At 34.4% G+C, this 24,011-nt stretch overlaps 1 protein-coding gene across 1 annotated transcript in view; it reads left to right on the top strand.

Moving 5' to 3' along the window:
- Positions 1 to 24,011, top strand: part of LOC129804698 (uncharacterized) — a 230,411-nt gene that overhangs the window by 58,256 nt on the left and 148,144 nt on the right. Inside the window, exon 2 of the mRNA XM_055852238.1 lies at positions 19,405 to 19,591. Within this exon, the coding sequence (XP_055708213.1) occupies positions 19,405 to 19,591 (187 nt within the window). The remainder of the gene's footprint in view (positions 1 to 19,404; positions 19,592 to 24,011) is intronic.

Genomic DNA, 24,011 nt, shown 5'->3' with positions numbered 1-24,011 from the left:
AGATATTCTTCTTGATAAATTTTCTAACATAAGAACCTTTAGTTGAAATTGGAAACGGGGTGTTGATTAAATTATAGCACTTAATAGGCAATGCTAATCTCAAGTTTCGATGGATTAAGACAAGCAGATTCAAATAAATTTACCTATGAAACAAGGGAGGAACACAAAGTATTTAAACAAATTTAAACATTACTGAAAACAAGGTATGCGTGACTATCTTGGAAAAAGAGTAGTAATATTTACGTGTTAATAACCAGAAACTTACCTAAAGTTCTAGTTTTTTAGTAAAATAATTGACTATTTTATGAGAAATAGTTTTACTAGAATTTTCTTACATCGAGCCCATTTAGTTAATATTGCAAAAACGTTAAAATGACTTGAAATTCACCCAAGAATTCACCGTGATATACCGGCGTCAGTACTCTAAGTAAAGGTAAAAATTGCGTTACTTTCGTTGTGTATTAAATTATCTATTTGAAGAACAGCAGATCACACTGGTGGTCCTTAAGGTCAGGACTTGTTTTTTGCTATTTTTTACAGGAAATACAGTGCCCGCTTCGTTATCCGGATGATTGGCAGACAATATGACAGATGTCCGCTTCGTAATCCGGATGGATCTTTTGAATTTGTTCAACGTCTAGAAAATATAATACAAGGTTTTTTTTTGTAGAATTAGAATAAAAGTTTTAAAGAAGCTTAAAAAGATATAATTAGAAAATTCTATGCTATTATACTTCATTTATTAAACAAAAACATCACGGGATAATTCATTTTCTTTGCTGAACACACATGCATCCACTAAAGGTTTGGGAAACATAAGAACTGTTTTAAGCCACAATATGTTCGAAGCCTTAAAGACTTCTCCTACGACAGAGAATACAGTAAAAGTTAAATTTTTGCATCAGAAATCTTTTAAAACTCGAACATTTTACTTGACTGAAAGATTTCCTGAGTATGACTTGAAATCCAAACCGAAACTTTTGCGTATAAAGTTGCATTTCTCTTGAGCTGACACTATCCGGAATCCTTTCTCTTTATGAAAATCCCAGCACATACATTCCTTCCGCATTCTATTTTCACTTCCATTTTACATAATACAAAAAGTACTTCAAAAACTGTTCCAGACGAGAGTCAGATGATGCTACAAATGTGAACAATTTGACTTTCACTTTATGGTTGCATTGGATTAATTTTGAATGAGATAGTAACTATCTAATGTGTAATAATTTTATGTTAAAGTATTTTGGTTAAAGAATTTGGTCAATTTTGGATTCAATTGTAAATTTATTGAAATTTTCAATAAGACTACATTGGTCCCATCCGATAAGAAAAGGTGTAATGGGTATAATAGTGGTTACTGATATATTGTTTTTCGAAAAATACCTTTTCTTTAGATGAATGTTTCTTGAGTACCTTGAGGTTCACTTTAGGTTCATTCTGATTCTCATGCCATACTCGAAAAACTTGAAAGTAAAGCAACTGACGTAGAATATAATTTAAAGGGATATTCTGGTAATTTTTGGGCTAGAGAAAGTTCAGTTCAGAATCCCTACCTCAGCCCAGAACAACCTTCCCGATATAAGAGCTCTTTCCGTTTGAGTTTTTTTTTTTGCTTTTGAGAAGTAGGGTAAGGGCTCATAATTTTGACTGCAGTTTCTTATTTTGGACACTTTGAGGATAAAATTGGACACTAAAAATAAATTGATTAAAATTATAGATTTTTATTCCATTATTTGATGAATAATAAATTCTAACTCAATATTTGTTCTTTTTGGAAGATTTTAACACTAAATACGTTAATTTTGAATATGATTTGAGTTGAAATTGCATTATTGAAAATTCAGTATAAACAATTGTTTACGAGAAATATGAGAGAACTTCGTGTTTACTTCAGTCTTATTTAGCTGTGGTGAAGTACTACAAATGTTTCTTCGCTTTTCTGAGTGATATTATTGAATATTCATTGAATATTGTGTTGATTCACGTTAGTGGTGATTTGTACATTTGACCTGAAGTAAGATTTATCTTGTGAATTAGATTTTTTGTGTGAAAAGTGGGAAATTTTTTAAGACATTCACCAGTGAGGTGATACTCCCTATTTTGGACAGGTGTTTTTCTCACGAAATTTCGTGAAGTTCCAACTTTTGTGATGACTAGGTTGGACAAATGCCTGGAGAAACAAAGGAGCATCATCTCTACGAAAGAGATGTAGCGAGAAAAGCCTTGAAAGGCTCTCGGAAAGGACAGGGAATGGGCGAATCCGCACGTACTTGGAGTACCGAAGCCAACTCACTTTAATAAATGATAACGAAAATTTCCGGGCTTCTTGTGACATTATACGTTTCCCTTACATCAATAGGAAGAGGACTTGGTAATATTGGTTCATGAAATGAAGAATAATGGGAATCCTGTTGAGGCGGTTAGCTGTCCAAATTTACAGACAAGTTGTCGAAATTAATAACCAAGTTGTCCAAAATTCGAGTCAAATTCACCTCTAAATATCAATTCATTTTTAAACGTATTAAGACCAATTTTAGTAAAAACGAAGACAATAAACCCTTGCCAAGTTTCTAAACAACCCTTCTGAAAAGAGAGTAACAAAAAAAGTCAATTAGTATTGAAAATATCGCACTTCAAACTTGGAACATCAATGCTTATAAGCAGACTGTACAAAATTATGAGCCCTTACTCTATATTACGCGGCACTGTTCTCTAATTCCGCACTCTTAATGAGCTGGCATCCTGGTCCATGCCATTGATTGTCGGTCTATAACGGTCTGAGTTAACCTTGAAGCATAGAGTCTGCGCGTAAAGACTTTCCAGTCTAGATCGTCCTGATCGAGATGTCCGTAAACAACTTACTTGCCGTGAATCCCGGTCCTATCCTTGTGTTCGGAACAATCTTGATTTTTACGGGAAGGGAGTATCACCTTACAACTTCAAAAATGTAATGAATCGACTTTGCCCAATTTCTTCGGTGGTACGGTAGAATCATACACACTGCGGCGTAGACACTCCTGGGGTCCTAGGAGGTTTACAATAGACTTAACAAATTCTTCCAAAACTGGATATGATATTGTTAAATGATTACCTTGTACTGTAAATATCATGCTATAACTTAACTTCATAGCCAAATTAGTTCATGTTATTGCAAATATCACACTGTATTAATGCTGAAGCTGAACCTGCTTAATCTTTATGTTCGAGATAGCTTCAGGCTTCAACATAGAATAATAAATCTTCATGATGATGCATAGAAAGTAATTTACTGAGATGGGTCAACCTTAGGCTTAACACTCTTCAAATTTCAGTATATTCTTGACCTTAAACCCATGATTTATCCACCCCTTAGTGCCCCATGAACCAGAAGCTTTTATATTTTGCCACAAGAGAAGATAGAGAGGCGATTCAATTTAAAGCCAAAAATAGCCTTCAGTGGATGACCAAAGAAATTCCTCAGCAAGTCCATTCTTGTGGCTTATCGATCCCAAGTCCAGATGAATTAAAAGCCCAAGGTGGACATCACTTTGGCATTCTTTGACGCCTATTCAAAAGAAATATTCTAGAAATTAACTTCTTTTTTTTCCAATTCGCATTTTCTAAAGCATGCTGTTAATTAAATTATTTCCACCCACGATTTGTGCTGACTGATACTTTCTTGGTAAAGCGCCTTTTGGGAGAATATCAAATTTAATTAATAAAATTGAGTGTGAGTATAAATTTTAGCTGACTAATTAATTTGATACTCTCATATTTCCAGTGAATTTTTTGATGTACAACATTCTTCTCGGAAAGCCCAAGATGAAACCTCAATTAAATTAAAAGGTTGATCAAAAATTTCTCTTTGTAATTTTTTTTTTTAAATAACACGCTCTGCTTATGATTAATTGATATTGTGTTAAACATTCTAATAGTGCTTTTTGCACGTTTTGAAGGTTTTTCACAAGTTCGACAAAAGAGCAAAATCGATATTTCAGAAGCTGAATAGATGTGTTCTCGATAATGTTCGTAGTTTCCGTTTTTCTGTTTGGATACTGAAAGAAAATAGTCAATATTTTCATGAGCTGTGCAACCTCAAATGGTCCGAAAAGGCTTTAGAGGGGGATGTAGATAGTTGTGGCGGAAGCCCAATCAGAAAGATATACCCTCGATGGCCATTGAGAGGATGCTTGGTGGGAATTAATCAAATTGCTATGAGGTTTTTGGAGACGTTCGAAGGAGAGTGAGTGAGTGAATATAAATCAACGGAAGTGGTCAGGAATCCAATCAAGTTTACTTCTATTCGCTGGACGAAAAAGAAGGACTGGGGGTTGGTCATTAATTTCTCCAAGCAATTGCGTTTCTCTTCAAACCAAAGGCTCCATGTATCGAAAAGTTATTAAACCCCATTCATTTGATGCGAAAGCACTCCATGGGATTACCTTCCATTTTCCCAGAGAACATCATTCTCTGATGTGGAGATTTTTCCCCCAAAAACCTCAACTGCTAACCCTGCTTTTCTTCTCTTCCTCCTCCCTAAACACGAATATCAAATTTACTTAGGGCTAAGTTGAACCTTCTTCATTGTCACTCTCTCAATTGGTTGAGGAGCAATAAACATTTTATATCTCCAATTCCCATTCCATATGGCAAACCTCGCCCAGCCATAAAGTCAATTTGTCTAACTTCCGGATCAAAATCGCGAAAAGTGCTGCTGCCTTTCCTGGCCAACCTTTCCCAAGAAACATTTTGTAACAATACAGCTTGAATTTTATTCCCTTTCCGTTTCTGTGTTTTTACAGAAATAGGTACTTGCAAATACCGTGAGTACATTTTTTCGATAAATATTTTAGGATACGCTCCATATGTGGTTATGATCTGTTAAAGAATTTATTTTTAAACTTTCAAATAAAACATTAAAAGGTAATCTAAGAAAACTAACATCACTAATTTAATCTAGGACGAATTTCGAAGGATCACACCCAACAATCAATAAGTCACGCCCCGTCCCGCCCCGTAAGATTTGTACTAATCCGTAATATAATATAAAGTCGAATAAGTCATTTTTTTGCAAAATTCGTTTTTTTCGCTTTTCTGGTACTCCTTGACACCTTCTACCTTCACTGTGAATATTATATCGGAAAGTTTATTAAAGCATGTCCACGATAAAATTGCGCCCAAGAATAATGCTTTAAAAATGAAGTCTACATAATATACAAAAAATAAAAATACATTTGAAACTTTAATTCATTGTAGATTTATTAGATATATTAGTTTTTTTATTCAAGTATTTGATTGGCGAAATCTTGAATTCTCTTCTTGAGTCCTCCCATCAAGATCTGTACAAGATCATCACCGCGGTTCTTGGTTGTTTCATTCCATTTTTTCTTGAAGTCCTCGATGTTCTCGACGCGTTTAGCCTTCTTCTTCAGATCATATTTGATAATAGCCCAATATGTTTCAACTGAACGGAGATTTGGAGTGTTTAGCGGATTCATCTACTTGGGTACATAGCGAACGTCGTTCTCCTCGTACCATTTTTTGGTTGCTTGTGAGTAATGACACGACGCCAAATCTGCTCAGAAGATCGGGAGTATGTCATGGCATCTGTACAGAGCCAACAGGCATTATTGGAAGCACTCCGTGATGTAAATTGACGAATTCATGTTGCCCCGCATGAAGAACGCCTTGCTCTGACGTCCATATGACCAGATCGTCATCCAAACCATTCATTTTTTTGGAAACTTTTCATAATTTTTGTACTTGTGCTTTTTCTTACATCCTGTGCGAGACCTTGCTGTGTAATATTGCTGTCCTGGTAATTTTTTGAAATCTCCTTTTACGTATGTTTCATCATCTAGCAAGATGCACCCACTAAAGCCGGACATCATCTTATCGTGCAGCCTTCCTTTGATTTTGTGCACAAGACTGGGAGAACTTTTAAGTTTTTTAGCCATATCCCTCACAGATGTCGAAGGATTGTTCTTGTAGCACATGATCACCTTTTTCTCCAAATCTCGATCTCCAATAGCCCGATTTTTTTCCACATCCAGGTTTCTGGGCAGTGGTTTTACTATCGAAGAATCACCTTCCGGACTGTGTAATTGATTCAAGGGTTTTTAGATACGTGTACACGATCAGTACCCTTCTCTTTTCCATTATTACTTCGTATCTCAGTGAAAAATTAACAGAAATTGATGAGAGTTTCACCAAAAGAAAGGTAAAAAGACGTGTTACAATGTTTATATGAATCGAACCGTTGGCTTAGAAGAATCCTCGTCAGGACGGACTTTGTCACTCCAACTCCTCTAGGCTCAACAGTCCTATTGCAATTGTGTCTTCCTCTCCTGGTAGCGCCTTTGGACTGATTGCTTGTGTTGCTGGCTCCATCCTGGTCTTTTTTTGTGGTAGAAGATCGGATGATGAACCCTCTGTGGGCTAAGAGTCTGCATTGGTATCTCAAGTCGCGCTGATGTTGGATGTAGTTCTTTCGAATAGGTTCTTTGAACAGTGATCTTGTGAAGTGATTCCTGAAGTAGGTACCTGTAGTGATTCCTATAGAGTTCGGAATCTTGACTCATTTATTATTCTATTATCTCCAATCCATTTTAGGTGATTCGGTAAAATAAAATAAATCGGTTCAAAACCGTTCTGTACGGGTAAACGGTAAATTATGCGAAAGTCCTTTTGAGGTATAGCACCTACGAGTAAGTCACAATTTCGAGCATTTCGCAAATAATGGGACGCATTGCCATCCCTTTTCGTAAATGATAATACAAAATCTTCTCATCAAAGAGAATATTAAATCTAATATTGACTTAAACACTGAGAAAAAAGAGTGCGATTAACTTTTTTTCCTCATAACTTTAACACATTTTAGGTGTAAAAATATATTAACATTTTTTGATGTTAATTCTACACTTTTTTAAAGGTAAAATTAACATGAAAAAGGGTAACTTTAACCCCCAATACACCTAAAAAGGGCAATATTTACACCGATTTCGGATCAATGCTGCAGGGTAAAATTAACATTTCCGGAATGTTATTTTAACTTTTTCGGATTTCTCTCAGTGAAAGAACTAAGGTAAGAGAAGTATATATCAGCCATGTACCTTGTATCAGCCAGCTTGCAGAATATTTATCTACATATCAAATGTTGATATGTAGATAAATGTAATACTGGAGTTTCAATTGACATATTTTAGAATGTCAAAAACTTGTTTAGATCATTTATTTTAAGCGAATTATGAAGTATTTTTCTTAACTGGCCGATACATACTTCCCTTACCTTATCTTTATATCTCATATAACATTAATTAAAATCATTTCTGTTGAATTTTACGATTTTTATTAATCAAACGAAAAGTTTTACTCACCACAAATGATTTTACTTTATTGTTATTACAACAATTACAATAGTATGATAAAAAAACTAATTTTATAAGATATTATAACTTTTTAAGACAATCCTTAGGATTCTTGGGTTTATCTATTTCGCACGTGAGTTTTCGGAAAAATCTCTCTCTCAATCTCTCTGATTCTGGGTCAGGATGTACCCTGGACAGAGATGCTACACCATGTGGCTTTGTTTGTAGTATACGATTGTGCTTTAGCAGGGAGATGAGGTATGGGACGCTAAAGCCACCCCGGTGAATCCATTATTCATCCCTTAACTACTAAATCAGCATCCGCTCTCGTCCTTGTAGCACATCATCCCTCAAATGTGTAATAGGGTTGTAAGTGAGCCTGTGTTCTACAAAATAATACGCACACACATCCTTTTTGTTCGCAGAGGCGTCCAAAAGCTCACAAAGGGAAAAAAGCTCCACTTTTCCTAAATGTTTTTTTTCGACCCTGCGTGTGTGCTTTTTGGGGGTGGTGTTGTAGGGGAGCGAGGGAGTCAAAAAGCACAGAGAAAACATTTTGTGACTCTATTTCAGCCTTTCGCTCTTTTGCATCCCCTTCTGTCTCATCCCTCCCGAAAAAACACCCTTCAAAAGCACACAAGTTTATTGTTCCATTTCTCCAGCATTCGCACTAGAGATACTCATGTATACTTCATTGACGAAAAAGAGCTTTTTGTTACTCACACTCCGAAGCTTTCCGTATATCATTTATCTCATGCTTTTTTTCGCGAGCAAAAGGTTCTATTATTTTTCTGTGTTTCTCCCCGCTTTTACGAATGTAATTCGAGCTATATGAACATTTTTAAAGCACTGAAATAATTATATGAGTCTCTTCGCAAGAACACCAGGGTTTTTCTCATATTTTTACAGTGAATTGTACTTAAATTATGCGCTATTTTTCAGTAGTAAACTCTTATGTAAAATTATGCATTCTCATGACTAATTAACTTATGTACATATTTTGATTAAGGCTAAATTTACCGTTGTTTTTAATTTTTAATTCATAAGATTCTTTATGGAGTTTTTTCCTTTGCAAAAATTTTATGCAAGCTTTCCTAGTAATATTTAGCACAAGGAATAATAAATAAATAAGCTTTCAAGATTCAAGATAATAGTGACTTCTCGAGATATTCTCCCACTCAAAATAAGTAGGGGAAGTGTGCCAAATTTCGGCCAACTTCTAACTTCGGCTACTTTGAGTGTAATTTCGGCCAAGCAATTAAATTAATTACAATTATGGATTCAATCTTCGAATAGTCCATGAATTTATTTTGCTTTTAAGTATTTATTCATTTCAGGATGTATTAACACAAAAATCGTTAAATTTGAGGTATAATTTTAATTTAATTGTGTTGTAGAAACTCTGTGTGGAAAAAGTCTTACGAAAAATGTGACAGATCGCTTGTGTTTCTAACAATCTTGTGATTTGTGGTGAAGTTCAGAGGGTTTTCCTTCGTTGTTTTTCATGAAAATTGATTAGTTTTCATTAAAGATTCTTTCTGTTTAAGTTAATAGTGAATCAATCTTTAAATTTCGGGTAAAATTTCCCAGCTGGATCCTGTATTTCGCGTAAAAAAGTAGATACTTTGTAAGCATCTCTCCGGTGAGGTAATGTTGCTTGTTCCGGCAACATCCTTTGCTATTCTAAATTTCTTATTCATTTTTTTTCAATTTCTGGATTCTACAATGCCCATAGAAAAAAAGCATCGCCTCTATGAAAAAGATGATGTAGTTAGAATAGGCCTTGGAAGAGTTCAGGAAGGGCAAACTGCTATGGGAATCTGCACGTAAATTTGGGATGCCAATGTAAACTGTTCAGATCTTCAGGACAAATTACACGGAATTACACTTCTGGGCTTGTGGGTCATATATACGTATTAAAGTAAATATTTTTAAAATCGGTCTGTATGACGTTTTGAAATTTTCTATCCGTTGCTTCACAAAAGGTGGTCACAAACAAGGTGGTAGATATTACACTCAAAGTGGTCGGAATACTACCCAAAGCAATGTCTATATTTTTTTTATTATTTTTTCAATATTTTAGGAACTGATTCAGAGAAAAAAGATGATAAACTAATTTACAAGGTTCAAACTTCAAACTTTTTTCAAACTTAGGACTTCTTTGCTTATTTGAAACTATGCCGAAATTTGACACACTTACCCTAATTCAAAATGAAACACTTTATGGTGGTTAATGATCTATCTAAATAAAATAAATTCATTTTTATTTTAAATTTTATATAACACTAAGGAATATTATTTACCTTAAAATTTAAAATAGATAAGGGGCAGTTATAATCTATTAGGCCATAAACACACTTACGATTTAAGCCGAAAGACGACTTGACGTAATTATAATAAAATCACATTCAGAAAGGTATTTGAATATTATATCTTATAGGGCTTTTAATTAAATTAAAAATTAAAAGATAAATTATTTATACCTATTTTGCAATTCGGAGAGAAGCCCTTGAGTCTTTCGCATGAACAATAGGCCACACCCACTACTACGTCTTATGACAGCAATATTTCTCTCTATTAAAAAAGATAGATAACATATTTTACTGACAGAGTTTTGACCTCCATAGCAAAATTGTGGAAATTAATAAATAATAAGCGCTCGAGTAGCTTGTAAAAAAATAAAATATCCGTTCTGTGACTTTTTGCCCCAGTCTCCCCTACTGATTAAAAGACGGATGAGAGAGAGAATTCGTTAGTGACTAGACACAGACGAGTAAGGATGTGCGCGCGTGCAGACCAGAGGGAGGATCTAGTTGAAAGAGGGGAACGGGTTAAGAGGTCTAAGATCCTAAAAAAATTCCTTTTGATATGGGGCTAATATTCTGACGGAAATAAAGTTAACAATACAATGTTGCATCTTTTATGATATTACTGAAAAATGGCTCAGATTTAGTTTTTAGGAGACATATTGTGGGAGGGGCTTATTTTATAATAGGATGGGCTTAATGGATTTCTGTTCAGATTGTAATAGTATGACTCATTTGCTCTGAATATGTTTAAAAGAATATGTATATGCCTTAGGCGTTTCCTAGGTAGACATTTTGTTCATATACGAAAGTACCGTTGAATCATTTTATATAACGATTTTTCAAAATCGAAGATCAAAAAGTGTTTAGAAAGCGTATTTCTCAACCGAATTGGCTCATGTTTGGCCTTTTTAGAAAGGTCTTGGAATCTCTGATATTTCTAATCGTTTATGTACGGATAATGAACCGGTACTTGTACGCTATTTTAAAAGAACTTCAGTAATTCAATGAATTCTTCATTGAATTACACACTTGTTCCACACTTGTGTGTTTGTTCTTTGTCTCCTGTTTCTTGCGAGGTAGAGGACTTGATGTTGGCAACCCCGCATGTCATTGACGTAGCTCGTTATTGGACAAGACATGTGTGAATTTTATGCCTCGACACGATTAATAATAATCGGTTCAAATCTCTTGTGAATCGGTAAACGGTGAATAATACGAAAAGAGAAAAAACTTTTGATGAATAGCATCCAGAACATGAATTCAAAGCTTTCGCAAAACATGGGACAATAAGACCCCAAAGAGACTGAGGCAGATACATACTCGGGAATATTTAGACTGTAAAATTTTACAGTAAAGATTTTTTCCAAATGATCATACTCTGTGAGCTTAGGATCATAGATTAGAGATCCATTGCATAAATTTTCTTTACCTAATCCTTTACTGTCCAATTTTACAAACTACATATTCTCGAGAACCAGCCTGAGTATATTAGAGCCCTAACACCTCCAATCGGCTTGATTTATGCTTAAATAGGAAATAGAGAAGTAATTTCGTGTAATTTCCCATTATTCCATGGTGAAAAAAAAACAAATTTTTGTAATTTTAAATTCACAAAAGCTCGCGAAAAGCCCACTTTTGAATTCAAATATCTCGTTGATATTTATTTGTTTCATTTTTTTCGATATTTGCTGGCACGAATGAATGGAAACGGTTGAAACCTTCGTGAAATCCCTGCTAAAGGATATCTTTCTTTAATCGTTTGGTACGCAAATTGAAGCAGTAATAGGGATAATGAGGGAAAATTGTAATCATTATTACCGCTTTAAAGCACCAACGATACTTTTTTCCCCACGAACTTCTGACAAAAGCGATATGTACACTTCTCATATAAGCGTAGGCAAATTGTGTCAATATGAACATAAATATCTCTACTGGGTAGTGGCCGTTATTACTTTTCGTATCAAAAAATTTAAGAGATCTTTTGTTTTCTTTATTGTTTTTTTTTGTTATGAATTAAACTTAGGGTAATAATATGCGAACTATGCCTACATTCCCCTATATTTAATTGTGTTTTGAATGTATCATATCAACAAAAGAGAAAGCGATGATTTATGATAAAGAGATCTTCCTATGGGGACTCTTCCGGTAATCGCCAGTGGAAATTTATTTCACTTCAAGAAGAAAAACAAATTTTCTGTCTTGCCCAGAGCTTTCGGTCCGGATGTGGACCTTCTTCAGTGGCTACAAAAACTTTTTCATTTATTTTCAACAATATTCTTATACAAGGTCGTTTCTTTTCCATTTGAACAATTTTTAAATTTCAACTCACTCGACTAGACTATGTTTTTTGATTTCTTCAAGTTCCTTATTTTTGGAAAATAACCACATCCGGACCGAAAGCTCTGGACAAGACAGATAATTTGTTTTTCTTCTTGAAGTGAAATAAATTTCCACTAGCGATTACCGGAAGTGCCCCCTTAGAATATCCATCACGCCAGCTCATTATCCAACAAGAGATCTTTCGTTCGATAGTCGCACATAATTTTCACTTTACTAATATCTAAAATTCAAAAACAAAAATTTAAAGCAGCAATGCAGTTAAGAAAATTAGAGAAGCAGCAGCAATATGCAGAATATACTGAAAAATAAATAGAATGAAGTATGCAGAAGGAAAGATGAAAGTGCAATGTGGAAAATGTGCTAATTCTCAGCAAATACTTAAATTAAATAAAAATACTTTAAAGTTTGAATCGTTTGAAATGTTACTCTATCTATTTTCAGTTTAAGCCAAATATCATTTTCAATTTTCGTGAGGTTTTAGAAAGTACCTTTGGCAAAATTCTCATGTTTCCATATCAGTAAATCTTCATCTTTCATCGAGATTGAATTTTGCGGACTATGATAAATCCATAAATATATTCAATCTCTCTATTATTAGTTTACTCACTCTGCAGATTTCTTTAGAAAAGCATCTGCTTACATCAGTCTCTCATCCACGAAGCCAACAGATAAGCTCCCAGTATGGCTCTGGAACAGGCAAGATTATCGACCGGAGAAAGGGTCTTCCTTGTGATGCAATTATCCTAAATCAATTTCTGAAGGATATTTTGATTGAATTGGAAAATTCGATAAAGTGCGTCTACACTGACGACCCAGGACTGTGTTATGTGCGTGAGTGGGACAAATAGCAAAATTCATATAGTAAAAATTCTCCTGGTGCGAATCATCTTGTGGAAAATCTTTCACGGGAAATTTGTCAAGACGGGTATTTGATTGGGGGTTTTTCGAAATGGAGTGAAAGTTGAGGGAAAGTTTTATTTCTTCGGATTTGCACACGACTGTGGCAGCTCAATAAATTGCTATTTAATTGTAGCTAATTAAATGGGTGGCTAAATGTGTTATATGTGAATTCATTTTGCTCATTAAAACTTCCCTTCGAGAGCTTTAATTGAGCCTTCTCTTGGGGAGGCTTTCGTGTTTGGAGGGTAGCCCTTTTTGCCATGAGACTTTGGCAATTCCAAACGATTGATGGCTGTCTCATCTTATTCCGCCAACGTTCGCGTTGAACAACCAAGAAGGAAAAGTGCGTGTCAGGGGTGGGGGAAAATGAGGCAAAATGGGTGGTAAATCGTTGTCAATTCTTTCACTTTTGCCCCATTCTGGAGGGGTTGTTTTTGTTCACCGAGACATTAAGTACATTTATACATTGGAAATAATCCTGGATTGAAAGTGTTCTCGGATTAAATTTTGGATCAATCGGATCAATTCGGAATTAAGGAAATGTCTGGCAAGATTATACAGGGAGTCCTGTGATTATTCATATTGGGATTATGCAAACACGTCTGTCTATGCATCTTTGCCTATCATTAGGAGCCACTTTGTAAAATAATTTTTGAAATACCCCTAAATGTATGCGATTTTTTAAGTCGGTGAATTTAAAATGCACTGAAAATAGTCCGAGAAGAATACATATTTTCTCCCGAAAATATGCATAATTCCGGGACTTCCTGTACTATATCTGATGTCCTGTGCTGAACCTTTGAATAACCAAAGACTCTCAGAAGCCCAGAAACCAGAGCTTGATGCTCCTCATTCTATGGTCAAAACGAACTGATTCTTAACTCCCAGGAACAATCTGTATACCGTCCCCTTTAATGAGGGGAAAATGACCTAAGGATTTAAAATTATAACCGTTGTAACTTTAACAGGAAAACCAACTACTAGTTATCAATTTGGATATAGTTAAGAGCAAGTTGAAAACAGTTGCAACGAGTAAGAAACTATCACGACTAGGTGGGAACAGAGTTGATGAATTGAGAACAGTTATAACAAGTCGAACACTGTCGCAGCGAATAAAATCAATTCTGATTTAGAAAATCTAACATTATAACCTTTTCTATATATTCATTATGATCCAGACACACTTAAGACTTTGAAAACTTTGTTATGAAAAATTTTTGTTGTAAGAACTGATCAGGAATACCTTCATAAGTTTGAACTCAATCTTAAGCCCTAGACAGACTTAAGACGACTTAAGCAAACAAGCAACTTAGTGGGAAACTGATAGGAATATGGTTGAATCATTATCTTGATTATAATGACGTTAAACCATCTCTCAGTTTAATGTTCTAGACACACTTACGACTTAAGTCGAGCGACAGCATAACGTAATTGTAATCAAAATAATGATCAGATTACATTATCATCGGTTTCTAACGCATCCATCTCTCTGCTTCAGCCGAGAAATGGCTTAGTTAGTGGAAAAATTGAAAATTGAAAATCTATTGAGAATTTAGTCAAATCATTATTTTGGTCATTTATCGTAGATGTGTTGTCCCGGGCCCTGGAAGAACCAATTATTCGCTCTCAGGAGCCCAGAACTCGGAGCTTCATGCTCCTCATTTCATGCTCAAACCAAGACTGCCCATATTTCTTCTATCGTATCATATTACTCTCGTGCTGTCATGAAGGGAAAGGGCACACAACTTTCAAATAAGTAACCGTTAGGATTATTGTAGAAGAATCGAGTCCTACAGATGTAGGTGACTTTGTCTTCTGTGTGTGACTATGCCCCTCTACTATACGCAGACTTTTCTTAAATTATAATATTTAAGAATGGTCTAAACCGATCAGACATAGTAGATCGGATCGGTAAAGACAAAGACTATCCTTAAGTACTAGAATTACACTCAGTCCCGGCATTAAGTCATTCGGGATTATGCACCTGACGGAATTATGCACATACAATTATGCACGTTTGCCTATCATTGGGAGTCAAATTATGAAATCATTTTTGAAATACGCCTGAATGTATACTTCTTTGCGAAACGGGAAATTTGAAAACATTTTGCTACTTTTTCAGAATAAAACTTTAATTTTTTTATTAACGTAAATTTTTTAAATATTTTAACCATTTTTTGAAGAACTCTGGCCAAAAGGTACTGTTTGTTAATGCATTTGTATTAAGCGGTTGCATCTTTTTGTTTGAACTACTTTTACTCCGCGCGAAATTCGTTCTACAGTCGATTTATTCAAAAGAAAGCCCCTGCGGGTATGCAAATTTTCTCGATGCGTAATGCCATTTTCTCGCGTGTTTTTCGGTTCCGAAAATGTGCTTAATCTCGGGATTGAGTGTAAAGGAAAGCTTACGAACAGGAGGAAGCAAAGTCACCCAAGTAGGACAAGGGCACCAGCATCAACGGTGCGTTAGGCCGTTTCTTGGCTTAAGTCGTAAGTGTGTTTAGGGAATTACTCTCAAGTAAATTTAGTTTAATCTTAGCGTATAAACGAAACCATTGTCATGTATATATGCTCACACCCCCTTCTTAAAGTTATAGGGACAGTTTCGTCTTCCCGCCCCCAAATATGTAGATTGAATGGATGCTCTGAAAGTATGTTAGAGCTGGAATTACAGACATTTCACAGGGAAGCAAGATACCATGTTTAATTCATGAGTTTTTCTGCAAACACACACATACACATATACGTTTGTGTATGAATTATTTATCATATATACTAAAATTAAATACCAACACACAGAGCTAACAGAAAATGCATGGAAGTCGTTTATCATCTACGTGAGTGGAAATTCATATAAACGCGCTTGGAAAATTATTGTTAAATTTGTGACGCGCGAAAAGAATTTTCTTTGCTATTTCATTCATCATGGAACAGTTTAAAATTTTTCACTTGCACTCGTGCTAAAACTTATGCCGTACACAAACACAATTTGGGATGTTGAGAATGTTTTTTTGTGCTGAAATTCCTTTCTTTTCAAGCGTTGTGGAAAATGATCCTGGCGTGGAATTAAGTCAAGCATAACATACACGTTTAAAACTAATTAGCATATGAGGCTCGTGATTCCTGATTTTGGATTCAAGTAATCTGGGGCTTAAACTCTTAAAGATTTGAAATTTTAGATATTGCTAGAGGGAAGTGGGGTACCCTTGAATCGGGGCAGCTTTGAAATTGGGGATTTCCTACAATTTTTAAATGGAATTGAGCCTTATTGTGATGTAAGTTATATCATAATAAGTTACGGTTACATTTAAAAATATGAGAAAAAAAGCCTAATTTCAAAGTTTTCCCAATGCAACGGTGCTCCACTTCCCCCTATACATACATACCTTCAAATTTTTAAATAATTATAGTTATATTTTGCCCTTATATTTAGACCCCTATAATACAGCCATGTTAAACCAAAATGTCTATTAATTTCCCAATATGATATTTCTTCCTGAAGAATAAATAAACCAGGATTTTAGACCAACACCAATCAATGCAAAATGTTATTAGTGAAGGATGTGTTCTAAGTCTCTATGATGATATTTTCTCCTCAAGAATAAGTCCACAAGAATCTTAGTGCAAACAAATTATTACAAAATAACTAAAATGGAATGTATTGTAAAATTTGCAACCAAGTGCGGATGTGCCAACAAAGATATGTTAAATAAAGTCAGTAGAACACAAAATAAAATTGTTGAAATAATTTTTAAGTACAGGAGACTCACAAACTCTCAAATTTTGTATAAAGAACTAAAGTTACTTCCAATTAAAAAATTGTCAAAGTACAATAAATATTACACATTCACAAAATAAAACACAAATTAATTCACACACAATCTAATTTACAAGAACTTGCACAAGTAGAAGACAGGGAGATATAATAAATATTCGACCTAGGACTATAAAAAATGGTACTAAATCTATTTCATTCAACTCAATAGCTAATTGCAATAGCCTTCCTATAAACTTAAAAAGGAATTCTGAAGAATACACACTAAAGAAGTTTAAAAAAAAACTGTAATTGAAATTATGTAATTTATAATATCTCACAAATCTAAACAAAATAAAACTTACGATGAGTTTTGTATAGCCTTAAATAGGAACAGCATTGTATCTTTAGACATGAAATAAACTTCAAATTGAAATTGAAGTGTTCTTACAATGACACCCTTATTTCTATAATTAATTAGTACGACAGATGTTCTAATTTTTCAAGAAAACCTTTGTTCTTTTTGAAGGATAAGTTTAAAAGGATATGAATGCGAAAAAACTAATGGAAAACAATTAAAATGGAATATATTGTCAATTCTTTTTTAAAATGGTGACACCCCGGATTTTGGCTATAAAAATGGTTAGTACAGACCGGGCTCCAAATGTGCAAAAGACAATATCTGCTTCTCTGTGTGTAAGGACTGATGTTAACGTAAACAAACCACTTACAAAATAATTAAAGTGGAACACAAGTTTTTTTTACAAGTTTTCCGATTGTAATGCACAGAGCACAATAACTTTTGTTTGTAAACATGTTTTCAAGATTTCCTATGAAAATGAGCGAGATAACCAGATCTAGATCTCATTCACTCTCATTTAAATGTCAAAAACATGTTTACTAAACAAAAGTTGTTGTGTGTTGGGCATAACATCCCTAGGTTTTGCTCTAAAAATATTTACAACAGAATGCTTTTAGTCTTTAAGGAAATTTATATTCTTCAAGACTAAAGGAACAAGAAGAACAATAAAACAAGTAAAATATTTATACCAAACAAATATAACAAAGTGAAATATTTTGCCAAATCTTTTCTAAAGTTTTTGAGGGTGAGACCCCTGTATCTAGCTATAAAAATATTTAGTACATGTTCTAATTTTAATGCTGCCCCTTAAGTATAAGTGCAACTACTATAACTTCACTCAAATCATTATAAAATATAATTAAAATGATATATTGTAGTGATACACCTTGTATCACCCAAATAATATGTTCTTATGTATCATAGAGTAAGCAGTTTAAAGAAATGCATTTTTTAAACTGCCATAGGGCAAAGTGGTACAAGTTGGACCATGGTACATGTTGGACAGGGCTTTTTGTCTTGATAAATTTAGTACTTCATTTTTATTTGTATATTTTTAATGCTTTAGTTTTATAATTTGGTTCCTTGTGCTTAAAAAAAATTAGTACTATATTTATCAAGAAAAAAACCCTGTCCAACTTGTACCGGCGAATTGTCCAACTTGCAACACTAATTCCAAATTATATGACTTTACCCTATGTCTTAAATGTTAAATTGAATAAAGCAGTGAACCTCTTCAGTCGTGTCTCTTCAATTTCGAAAAATTTTCTATTCATATTTTCAAATGGTTACACCCCCGTGTATTACTCTAAATTGTAAGTACAGATTATCTTCTAACCCCAGACAACTTCTTGCGAACTTACGATTCAGACAATTCCTAAGACTGAATAACTAAAATGAAGTATATTTTGCTGTAATTTTTATTCAAATTTTCAAACGATCACTCTTTTGTGTCTTGCTATAAATATTTAATGAATGTGTTCTAATTTTCTAAAACAATCTGTATTCAACAAATACCATACATAAACATTTCCATTGTATGAATATTTTCAGACATCGAAAATATGTCCTAGTCTTCTCTACGGTATGCTGCAATTCTAAAAACCATTGAGGTCCAATTTGAGTAAAACCACTTTGCTATGGTAACGCATATTGTGGCATTGGATTGCCCCACAAATAAAATGTTTTCCCGTCGTATCTTGCATCTACCTTAGAATCGAAAAATTAACTTTTGCTTATTGAAACTTAAAACCTATTCTTCAAGGAATGGAAAAGTTTCCATTCGTAGAGTTCCCAGCTTATAGAGTTTTCTCTGACAATAAAACTCTTCGGGAAATTGTTTTTACCTATGAATAGAAAATATCATTGATTAGTTTGTCATATTTTGTGATAAAATTTCTGAGACATGTGCTCTATCAATAGATCAATTGTTTACGAGTATGGCATTTGAAGATTTATGCGATGGAATATTACCATATTGATATATCGTTGTTATTGTTTTCTACACGGAAACTTTTCCACCAGGATCTCTAGTGGGGGAAGGGTGCGCGGAATATTTTATTCCATCGACTTTATCATCGTTAAGTTTTCTTTCTCGATTATGTCTTGAGCATATACACTTCGTGCAAGGCGTATAAATACCATGAGACATATCAAGGTGGAAAACTTTAAACAATACCTCAGACCACTTCCGGGAGAAGGATTCTTCTGTGGGTTGAGCCAGGGATTTGTCGATATCGACAGGGTGGATTTGAAATTGAGGGGGGTGAGGGAAGCTGACGGGGTGGAGATGATAGACAGAAAATCAATGTGACACAGAGCACAAAGTGCTGGGAAGTCGTCATGTGGGCAATTTTTTTCTCCCAATTCATCTCACTTTGTACTATTTATTTCCAGATGAGCAAACACCGGAATCTAGCTCTGGCATTCCTCCTTGTGCTGATCCGGATACAAGTGGGACACGGCTGTAGAGTGTCTGAGTTCGCATGTCGTGGACCCAACGGATTGTGCCTGCCACTCGACAAATACTGCGATGGCAAGGACGACTGTGGCGATGGCAGTGACGAGCCAAAGTTTTGCACCGGTGAGTAAATCCCATTCACCTTTAACCCCCAACCATCCCCCCAAAAAAAAAAAAAAAAAACAGCTCCACCAGAAACTTTTCCCATGGAATAAACACTGCAGAGATATCGTTTTGCGCAAACAGAACAAATTCCACTGCTAATTTCCACCCACCACATCCTAATCCACCAGGCTAAAAGGACACTTCTGGGGAATTGGGAAAAGAACCCGCAAGGACACAAACTTTACTCCTTTTTCCTAAGACTTTTCTTTTCCTTTTTATATGTATAAATACCCAACGACGAAATACAAAAATTCTCAGTGGATAGTTTCTCATGGGAAATCTCAGTCTCGTGTTTCGGGATTTGTATAAAAGTTTCTTTCCATTCATGAAAGATATTCCATATGCATTGTATGCATTTTGTGAAGCGGAGATTTCACATGACCGACACGTCAGAATGGATAAATTGCATAAAAGCCAATGAGTTTCCGGGACATGTAAAATGCTCAAGGATAAAAATACAATATTGACGAGATATGGAACTAGCCTGTGGAGCAATGACCATATGGCCTAATTCTCTTGAATCTTTTGGTGTATCTGGAATACGGACTTATTTGCATTTGTAGTGTACAAAAATGCATATTTTTGCAATATCAAACTCAATATTTATAAACAAATATAGTAGAAAGTTAGTTTTTCGTATGGAATTTTTATACGTTTTACAAACAATAGCTTCATAGGATTTAGCTGAGATTCATTATGGCGCTGGTATGCCTTTTCAATTTAGTGAAGTTCAATTGATTGAAATTTAACTTTCACTTTTTCATATTGAAACCACATAGAAGAAATTGGGGTAGTAGTAAACCGGTGGCAGTCAAAATTCCAAAAGCCAAAATCCTGATAGGCCTGATAGGGATCAAATTATATAGAGGAAAAAATTTAGAATAATTTCCCAAGATACAGAAGATTTCCCTTTGCCTCCAGCAAGCGCGGGTACAATCGTGGGAGTAGCTATGAAACTTTTAAGAATTTGGGATTTTGACTTCCGGGATTTTGGCGTTCGGGTTTTGGTTTTCGGGATTTTGGATTTCGGAATTTGACCAGGACCCGTAGTAAACATAGGGTAGTTCTAAACACAGATTTTAATGGCTATATCACCCATACTACATGCTTTGACTTATGGCGACAATTTCACCAGTAGACAAGGATTCATAATGTCAAGAAACTTTTGGCCGATGAATAATGCTCAACTTTATTTGATATGAAAGAAAATGATTTTTTTTAAATACATAGGGTATTATCCATCAGTTAGGGAAATGATCAACTTCAACAGACAAAAAACCATATATATATTCGTATTTTTGAAGTGAAAACTTGTTATAGTCAATCTTGCAGATGTCCTCTACAAGATCGACCACTCACATTCTTGATATATTTATTTTGGAGTGGTTTAAAACACGAAAAACTTTTCGTAGTGCATTTGCATGTAATATCGATCAGCTGATGGTATTATCGACCAGTCGATGCTTGTAATATCGATCAAGCAAAAAATAGGTTTTACAGGTTTTACACGTACCATCAGGCAATGTGAATATATATTTTATATTTTCCGATAAAATAAAAAAAATAGACAAATTTCTTAGTGGGTTCAAAACAGTGCTGCCGGACGTTAATTGACCAGGGAAAGTGTCCAAATTCCTCGTGAAATTGTGTGAAAATCCACGAGGAAAATGTCTTTCAAGGGCAATGCGTATAATAATTCATACACATCGACAATCATATAATAATTAAAGTTCATGTAGAAAAATTATTTTTTTATCCATCAATTGGAAGAGAAGTCGACATTACAAGCATCGCTTGATCAATATTAGGAGCGTTTTGGTAATACTAGCATAGCATCTACCCTACATCCTTTTATCATTATAACTGAAAATTTAACCTAAAAATGGTTTTAAGAATTTTAGGAGCGGAAGCAATAAATCAATGAATACCCTCAATCCCCTGTGTTCTTTTTTTGTTTTTGATTAATTAAAAGACTGTTCTAAAGATATTTTTCATTTATTAATATGATTTATAGACTGTCATATTTTGCTACTCAAAGTTATAAGCGTGGAAATTTTTACGACTGATTTTCAGGAAATAGCATTGAACTCAAGAGTTTAAGTATTTTGCAAAGTGTCGTTACAAGCCCACCTCTCTTTCATAATCTCGCTTTTTGTGGCACAATTCAAAATGTAAAATATAACATTATTTGCGATGAGATCAAATTCGTTTTTCATGAAGAGTTTAGGGTTTCAATTTAATAGCAGAAGTACTTGAAATCCTCACTTGTTTTCGAATATTGCCATTAAATCCAATAAAACCAGTACAATTCGCTCATTCAGTATTACAGAGGCGTATGCAGATTTTCATCGATATTAAGACTTTTAATAAAAGTATTTATAAAATTTATAAAATTATGTTATAAACCAAGAGCGATAATTTTGTTAAAATCAATTTTCCAAGAAGGAACTTTTTTTCTTGTAATAAATACATATAGGATAAAGTTATACAATTTGGACATAGTGTTACAAGTTGGACAATTCGCCGGTACAAGTTGGACAGGGATTTTTTCTTGATAAATACAGCACTAATTTTTTTTAAGCACAAGGAACCGAATTATAAAACTAAAGCATTAAAAATATACAAATAAAAATGAAGTACTAAGTTTAAATCCTAATTTAAACTAAATTTATATTAAAGTTTTAAATTTAAACGGATTTAATTTACATTTAATCCGATTCAATAAATTACTCAAAATATCGCTCAAAATGGTTTAGGAGTAATAAAATCGATTTTTGGATAAAAATTATATATCAGTTCATAATCGGTTCGTTATTGGTTCAGAACCGACACTACTAAAAATAAGAGGGTCCAATTTACCCTTTCGCTATCCTTTCGGGGGTCAAATATGATCCACCCGTTCATATGGTTCCTTTCGATCATTTTTTGAAGCATCAAATTGTCTTTTTATAAGTGTCAAATTTTGATCTTTTGAAAGGATAACTTTGAGGACCTTTTTTTAAAAGGGTCAGGGTCACTTGCTGAAACCCTCAAATTATACAAGATTTTTTTTAATGAATTTTCTATCTTCAATACATTTCTCTGGAAAATCACACATTTGACTTTCTTTTTCATTTTCCCATTTATTGATACCCCGTTTGATAGTGTCATTTGTTTTGAGAATTCCTCCACTGAGAGAGATCTTTTTAATGGATTATTCTGTCATTTCTAGTGAAGATTTTGTCTTACAATTTCTCATAAAATATGTACATTATTCACATTAGTACTATATCTTGTAGTATCTACTCTTGCAAAATAAACGGTTTGGTTGCATTTTTCGAAAAGATATTGTTGTAATTGCTCTGAAAACTTTGAAAATCCGATATGAAAATTACGAAAATTTTCACCATTCGATAAGATCGATTTCATTCATTCAAGGTCGCATAATTTACTTTATTTAGATCACTGAAGAAATATTTTATAAAAAGATCAATTTTACCCATTTGCTTTGATAAAAATGAGTCTCTTGACCTTTTAAAAAGAATCCTAAATGACCCTTTTATTTTTGCAAGTGGATTGTAAACGATTTAATATTATCAAAAAATCCAATACCTTTCCATCGAGTACTAACATTAACCCATGCGCTTGAGAAATACGCTCTCTAGAACTCTTCAAATCCCTGACCTTGATAAATTGCTATTAGGAATGATTTAATGTTTTTTTAAATGAAACGATACAGAACTCAGGTTATACTTAAGGTCCACAGATTATATTTATTAAGGACCAACTACAGACTTTCCCTACCCATTACCTAGGACGTGTTCGATGGACACCATAACCACGCGGGCAAAATTTACTAAACATTTAGGTGAAAGTGATTGAACCAAAGGAAATCTTATAATCAGTTTTTGTCGAGTTAAGGCAAGACCGTCCTCTTGGTGGTGACCAAAACTGCACGACGCGGAAGTCTCTCAATCGCTTGAGATACGGAGGAGCGCAATCGAGAGACAACAGGCAATTGGGCTTCTCAGAATGTGACGTCCTTTGCGACCGTGGAGTAATTCAAACTACCCAACACTAGTGTCATTGTCCGTTATCCCTGCTTCATGCGGAGTAAGGGCCTTGACAGATCTGAGGATTAGCCGAGAGATGGCTTAGCGTAATTATATTCGAAATAATGGTTAGACATCATTTCCATCATTTTCCACTAAGTCGTTTCTCGGCTTAAGTCGTAAGTGTGTCTAGGACATAAGGGACTTGATATCGGCAACCCCGCTTGCCACTGACTTAGCTCGTTATTGGGCAAACCATGCGAAAATTTTATGCCTCAACATGATTAATAAATAATAATTGAACCAAACTTACAATCTTGCCTCAAAATCGACTCTTAAAACCTTAG

This window comes from Phlebotomus papatasi, chromosome 2 (assembly GCF_024763615.1).
Source record: "Phlebotomus papatasi isolate M1 chromosome 2, Ppap_2.1, whole genome shotgun sequence".
Taxonomy (NCBI): Eukaryota; Metazoa; Arthropoda; class Insecta; order Diptera; family Psychodidae; genus Phlebotomus; species Phlebotomus papatasi.
This window is presented reverse-complemented; position numbering and strand designations above follow the sequence as displayed.